Source organism: Setaria italica, chromosome II (genome assembly GCF_000263155.2).
Source record: "Setaria italica strain Yugu1 chromosome II, Setaria_italica_v2.0, whole genome shotgun sequence".
Taxonomy (NCBI): domain Eukaryota; kingdom Viridiplantae; phylum Streptophyta; class Magnoliopsida; order Poales; family Poaceae; genus Setaria; species Setaria italica.
This window is the reverse complement of record NC_028451.1, coordinates 17,369,745-17,377,423: the sequence shown is the minus strand read 5'-3', so window position 1 is coordinate 17,377,423 and position 7,679 is coordinate 17,369,745. Positions and strand designations below refer to the sequence as shown.

Here is a 7,679-nt window from a genome sequence, read left to right as displayed (position 1 = left end):
ATCTCAGGTTAAAAAAACAGAGATATATACTTCATCCGTTCCAAATTGTAGACGTGCATCTAGTCAAAATGACATACAATTTGAAACGGAGGAAAGAGTTGATAGTTCTTATTCGTTGTCGCTGCAAACTTTGCTTTTCTCCCATATTTAACGTCCATTTACCAAGTGGGTCCACACACACCTTGTCGATGCAGGCATCGCTGAAAGAATGAAAGAATTAATGAAATCGCAATGGCAAAATAAATACTCTCTGTTCATATTGGAACGGAGGTAGTAATTTTATCAAGGGAAAAACTATGTCTTAAAATGAAAGAAACACCATCATTGAAGGTTGATTTGACACCCATTTAGATACCAGATGAAGATAGGGTACCTTTGTTGGTTATATCTGTTGTGGTGTAACGTGACCATTAGATAAATTGCTTGTATTTTTAGCTAATTGTTCTTTTAATAATTTCATTCAAAAAACATTTTTCTCCAATCGGGATAGGGTGTGTGAGTACGTATTCATAGAAGTGGGCATGCCTGTGTGTATATTAACATCTCCATCTTTACTAGAAAAAACATCTCTATCTCTACTATGTTTCATATAATAGAAACAAATATCACAAAACGGACTCAAGGGGGAAAAAACCAAGAATTCTAGAAATAAATCTTTAAAAGTGTTTTCATCATTTTTTCGCATGCGATCTTCTATTTCTAGGGTTAATGTGTTACCAAATGACCATAATCTTTAAACTGATCATGAAAGTTTCTAATATATTTTTACATAATTATGATATTTCGTCGTTACACCAGAAAATTTAAGACTCAATTTGTACGTGAAGAAAAAAATATCATTAGAGCGGTTGAATGCACCAATTAAAATGGTTTATGGAGAAACATTAACCATCTGAGACAACCATCTGTCGTATGATCCTAACGTATGTGATGTAATGTATGGCACTGATAGATGAAGTATTATCTCAATGATCTGGAAAACGAAAAAAAAAAACACAACCACACAAGTTTGGTAAAATTCTAGATATTTTCTTCGTAGTACTCCATGCAACTTGGCAACATAACACACATCTGCATATGACACTAGCAGCAGGAACATGACCCATCGGTTTGTTTGTAATATTTTTGGGTGAACAGAGTAAGATTGCTACTCATTCTTCTATTAACATTGATCCAAACGTCATCTACTCCCCCCCTCTCAACTCTAGACTATAAAGCTAGTAAGGTGCTAACTGTCATCTGAATAGAGAGACAAGCTCACTTCAAACACTGATATCAATTTCTTCTATAAAAAAACCGTGGAAAAGTTTGAAAAAGAAACTAATGCATGAAAGATGCAACCAGCTTTACAGTCAACACCAGGCTTAGCAGAAGAACAAAACTACTCCGCATGGATGTAGTGCTGGCATCAGCAGTCGGATGGGTCTTGAATTCTATAGTTCCCGAATAGATGTTTCCATCTACAGAGGAGGAGGATGACGATGATGATGACGGAGTCCGATTAGGTGCCCCAGTGTCCTTGCATGCGCCCATTGGTGCCCCAGCCTGCAGATATTCATTGGTGAGGACATTGATGAAAAACACCAGTCTGAAAAAAAAGGTATATTCTCTTCTTAATGAAAAGATACGCAGCTCTCCTGCGTATTCTGAAAAAAAAAAGGGATATGACAAAACTCGTATGCTCCAAAAGAGAATGCTTTATGGTCCTCCGTCCTCCCAGAAATGTCAGGCCGGTGCTAATGATCATGGAGAACAAACTAACCCTAGTGCAGAAAGTGGTCAGCATTACAACTGCAACTTTATAATTACCTGGCAAGCAGCAATGGTGTTGCAACCACATAATGTGATGCCATTGATTCTGTCTTGAACATCAAAAACACCACCACCATCACTTCGCTGCAGAGAGCACAGTAAGAAACTTTTTATTCCACAAGAAGACATATCTCGTTTGTAACTGTGGGAATCAAATATTACCATGTAGAAATTCACAGCTATGAAGTTGGGGATTCTATTTCCAGCTGCAGCATAGCAAGCTTGGGCCATTTGTGGTAGCCCAGAATTCTCTTTACATGCTTCATTCTGTACAGGCATCGTGGGGAAGTAATTTTGCAGAAATAGAGATGCAGATCTTGAGTTCAGTGGCTGTGATTCCTTTCTGTTTGGACAAGAACCAGGCACAATCCCTGGATCTCCAGCTGCCATGACCACAAGAAATGAAATGAGAATTTTGGCAGAAGAGAAGTCTATTGCAGATACCTTATAGTTGAGTAATAGTTACCAGGGCTATTAATATTTCATTTTTCAGATGGCAAATTCATAGATGGTCACCAGGTCAGTCTAAGGCATAATCTAGCCTCTTGGTTAGGAATACAATTTCTAACCTCAAATCTTGTGTTGCGGTAAATAAAGCCACAATCGCGTTCCTGAGATCAAAACAAATTTGTGTCTATTTTTAACCAGATTGCATCGGGTGAAGTATGTGCAATTAAGATTGTGCAAGGACATTTTCTAGTTAATTTCTTTTCTTATTTAGCCATAAGATATGTGTATTGCTAGTGTGCATAACATGGTTACCAGTCCGAAAAATCTTGACCAATGTTAACAGAACAAGACAGGAAGCTGTGCATTTACTTTAGTGATTCTTAGAATTTAGACTGCAGATACGATTATTCAGAACTTCAAGCAATCTCATTTGTACGACTATACAACAATTAATCTTGTTCACTGTTATTGGTTATGTCTTGTTTAAGAAGGAGCATAACATATTGATGAGATTGCTACACATTTTAGACTAGATACCATGTTCTGAAATAAATGATAGGAACATCCGAAACTTGCATTTTGAAAGTAGTCAACCCATTTTCCCTTGAAATCAGTATAACTAATAGGTTTCTTAAACTCTAAAACCATATGGATACGTAGCCACCAAAACAATAGGAGGAAGGAAATCTGCCAATTGCACTTTTGCAGATGATTCCACTCCGACTCAGCTTTGCTATGTGTACTAGTAGGAAAGACGACATTCCAAAAAGATTATAATTTAGTGTACATCAATATTCAAGCATGAATCTACAGATTACATAAAACTTTATAAAAAATGCATTTGCGAAGCTATAGCAGATCCAATGCATTTGTGTTAACGATATATGCATTTGTGTAAACCATATATGCTGCCATTTTGCTAGTATAGGAAAATACTTCCTATACTAGCAAAATGGCAGCATATATCGTTAACACAAATTCAGCACAGGATATTGCACTGCATCATAGTAACATTGACACAAAAGATCGCATGATTTGGTTGCAATCAGCAAGAGATTTTTACAGTTTAAATACATAATATATTTGAGCTGCCATAGTATTCGAATCGAACTGAACAAGTACAGCACTGTGTGAACTTCAGATATTTTTTACATTTTGACTAATCATTATGCACAAAACAATAATAAAAATTTCAAGTTCAATATTAGGGGTAACACAATTGTTCCAAGGCATACTTTAGGTATATTAGGTATCAATTCACAATGGCAACATTCACGTGTACAGTCTTATGTCATGTACATTTTCAGATCGTATCATCCTAAGAAACAAATTAAAATTATTCAAAATTAGTAGAAACTGAGAAACCTAAGTACATGTCAGTACTAAAAACAATATGTTGGTTATGTTGAAACAAATCTAACATTCAAAGCAGTTTTTCTTCCAATTCTAAAGTAACTGCTGGTTATTTATGAACATCAAAACCCAGAGGGAAACAATGAAGTCACTCAACACTCACTAGTTTTGGTTCCAAATTGGTCATACTCATCTTTGTAGTAAACTAGTCTCAATTCTGAACTAGGAAGATATGGTAGTACATATTGTAACTGAAGTGCTTTCTATTTGGTCATCACTATCTAACAATATACAGGAAGCCATGTGTAACTATATCTTAGTAGAGCACAGATAGTCATACTTACACTCATTCTCTATCAAATAGCTCCATTGGTAAGCTATTCCTTCACTAGCCTCCTTTGAAGAATCAGAAGTAAACACCAGCAACCTGTGGTTCTTTGCAACCATATCTGTGACACTTGGCCAGTCCTTACCATTAGTTGGCATTTCCGAGATGGGGTACCAATACTTCATCAAGTCAGCAGCAGTAAAGACCTTGCTCAGTCCCATCGGTGAACGAACATAATCCTCGATAAATATTGTTACAATCTCCGAGGGATTCTCAGAGAGAAATGCTTCCACCTCTTTTAGTGTCTCAACTGCTGGTACCTAACATCAAATTTAAGTTGAACATTTTAGTTTTGGAGCCCGTGTAACATCTTTCAGAGTTGCAGATAAATTTAGGGACAAAGAAATAAACTATCATTTCCTACATTTATTCAGACCAATTGAATTCTTCCAGGAGGTGTTCTCATCCAAAATTGGGGGAAATCAAGATTAATAATGAAAACAATAAACAAACACTAGTCCTGAGTCCGAACATGGAGTTACAGAATTATGAGATGGGCGATGAACCAGTAAGTATCTACAAGGAATAAACTTACGAAAGCAGTGAAGTTGTAGCATTGCCCTTGCAGGGAGTGGCAAAGCCATACATCATTGTTGAAGTCATACATATCAAGCATTAGTCCCCTGACGCCATTCTGCAAGCACCTCCACATCAATTGCTTAATCGGTTACACTCTCTTCCCAGACATACTTAATCTGCTCGTAAAGATCCAGAACATACCCTCAATTGGTTGGTGACGGAGTCCTCCTGATTGTAGAACGTGACCCTCTCCACCCCGGTGCGCGACGGCTCCCCGAGGATGGAGAAGGAATTGTGGGTGACGAGCCATGAGTACCTGTTGAAGGGCAGCCCCTTCACCTGGACAAGAAGCGAAATCCCCATTTGTATCAGGACGAAGAGAAGCTACAGAGGAAGAGGCGGAACAGGGGGGTGCGGTGGGTTACAATGGAGGTGGGCTGGATCGCGAGGTCCCTGATGCAGGAGGGCTTGGTCCTGCCGGAGGCGGGGCAGTTGCCGCAGTACAGGCCCGTGCCGCAGTCGCGCGCGGAGGAGCACGAATCCCCAACCTGATCGGAACAAGAACCGCACGAATCGTTCATTCACTGATGCCCAGCGGTGAAGTGAATTCTGGTCGCAAGTTTAGCAAAAAAAAGGCACCCCGAATAACTAATCGCGCTCCAATTATAGCAAGAACCAAAAAACGTCTAACAAGAACTGAGTCGTAAGGATCAGATCGAACCGGGCAAGAATTTTTACACGAGCCACCCACGGATAGGCACACCCAAGAAACTGAGACCGCAGCAAGAATCAGACCGCAGGCGGGCTAGTTACGAGGGAGGGAGAGAGGGCGGTACCTGGGCGGAGCAGGGGACGACGAGTAGCAGCAGCGCGATGTGGAGCAAGAGGAGCACGGAGGAGGGGAGCAGCGGCGGCGCCATCAGCTGCGGCCACCAAACCACCTCACTCCCCTACCCTCTCCGCCTTTTTCAGAGGACAGGAGTGATCAGTGTGAGAGCGAGTGATCTGCTGACGGCTGTTGATTATAGTACCTGTGGTTTGGTGGTGAGCAGGAAAGCAAAGCAAAGCAAAGACGAGCTCGCAGAGGTAATGTTTGGCTTTGGGGGTCAGAACCGTCAACACGCTTTCTCATCGTTGCTGCTGCTGCCCGTCAGAGTTTGTGATCACACAGATGATGGCAGACCAAGTAGCGTGTCCATGGGCGGCTTTTCTTTTTAGGGGACGAATTTTTCCAGAAAGATACTATCTTTGTATACGAACTTCCGCGTGCCATTGTCGTGTTTTATGTACACACGTAAATCTTTACGTAAGCATCCGTAAATTTTTACATAAGCATCTGTAAATATTTTTGTGGTATAAAATTTTGACCAAATGGTGTCATAGAGTGGGTGTAAACACCATAAGGGTACCATCAGCAATCACACACAAAACCCTTTCATTCCCTTGCTCGCGTAGCAGCTTTAGCTTCATGACAGATCTGCTTCGTCGTAGAAATATAGATTGGAACTAAGAAACATAGATTGGAGCGATACTAAACAAACCATTAATATGCTGTTGTTGGTTGGATGCAACCTAAAGTTAGATGTAGAGGAGGCTTTGCACTCCCACAAGCACTTTAAAAAGTAAGATGGTTGTTTTGCTTTAGCTTTTGAAATTAGCATTCACAATCCAAAGTGGAAACAAAGATGTTTTAGTTGTTATGATCGACTTGAACCATGTTTTCATTTCTTTTAGTGTCAAGTTGACGTGCAAGATAAAAACGGTGTCCTATCTAAGAGCAACCTCAAAAGATCCCCTTCTCCATTTACTTTGTCCACTTTTCAGCCATAAAATAGACTGAGAGGGTAAAAAACCTCATCTAGGTTCTCTTTCCATTCTCCATTCCTCTTTATTTTTTTCTCGATTATGTTTATCTTCCTCCCTCTCCCCTTTCTAAAGGAGAAATCACCCTTCTCCCTTTCCATCAATTCTTTCACAATCGCATGATCCCTGGTCTCCTAGCCACACGATCCGCACCACCCCTCCCTCTGCACCGTCCGGTCACGTGCTGCCATTGCAAGCCACGCCCACGTGTGGCGTCCCGACCCTTGCCACCGTCCTTTGCCCCCCTCCTCGCGCGCCACCCACTCCAACGCACGGTGCCACGGCAGGGTTGAGCGTTGCCCCCTACTAGGCAAACAGCCTGAGCGCTGCCACCCTGCCCACGGGCGAGCGAGCCAGGCGCCGCCGTGGCTTCTCCCACGGCACGGGCGAGCAGGTCAAGCGTGCTGTGGCCCCTCCCACACGCGCGAGCAGCCAAGCGACCTTCGTTGCCCCAGCCACGGGAGGAGAAGCGAGGGAGAGAAGGAAGAAGATGATTTAGGGGGGGTCTTAGTTCTTTAGTTCGGACTAAAATTCATGGCACCTCGAATATTCAATGTTAATTAGGAGGATTAAACATGAGCTAATTATAAAACTAATTATATATATGGAGGCTAATTCACGAGACGAATCTATTAAGCCTAATTAATCCATCATTAGCACATGTTTACTGCACCATATTATCAAATCATGGACTAATTAGGCTTAATAGATTCGCCTCACAAATTAGTCTCCATCTGTGCAATTGGTTTTATAATTAATCTATATTTACACTTCTAATTAGTATCCAAACATTCGATGTGATAGGAATTTTAGGAGGTCCTAAAGAACCAAACACTCCCTTACTCACTGACATGTGGGCGCGTGGATAGAAACAGGAAAGGGAATCTGTTGTAGCATTCATCTTCAAAATCCAAAATTGTGAAATGGGATTCCCCCGTAGGGAGATAAAGGGGAAAATCAATCTCATGGAGTTGCTCTAAGAAGTTTGACTCCAAATATAGGGAATAGAACGGTTGAAGTATGTTTAAAACAGTCTATATGATTTTGCAGAAAAATTACAATATTTTCAGACAGAAACTAAGAAATTTGCTCTGATTGGAATAGGCCATGTATAGTTGTTTGACAAAAATTGAGACACCGGCATGGTCTAAAAGTAGGGACATTTTATCCATAAACTTCGCCATTTCAAAAACTCACAAAATGAGTGCTCACTTGATTTTGTCTATCTGTATACTATTTCTTTTCTATAGTTTTGAATAAACTTTAACAATTTTTTCTCCGCAAATCATGCCAA

The 7,679-nt window shown here is 40.6% G+C and overlaps 1 protein-coding gene across 1 annotated transcript; it reads right to left on the bottom strand.

Moving 5' to 3' along the window:
* Positions 1–1,013: 1,013 nt before the first annotated feature.
* Positions 1,014–5,633, bottom strand: LOC101766984 (PI-PLC X domain-containing protein At5g67130). Its single transcript, XM_004956249.4, has 8 exons — positions 5,359–5,633; positions 4,948–5,070; positions 4,724–4,861; positions 4,539–4,637; positions 3,960–4,263; positions 1,975–2,195; positions 1,810–1,896; positions 1,014–1,545 (listed from the first exon to the last, which is right to left on the bottom strand). The coding sequence occupies exons 1-8, from the start codon at positions 5,440–5,442 to the stop codon at positions 1,321–1,323; spliced, it is 1,281 nt and encodes a 426-aa protein (XP_004956306.1). The 5' UTR covers positions 5,443–5,633; the 3' UTR covers positions 1,014–1,320.
* Positions 5,634–7,679: the final 2,046 nt, after the last annotated feature.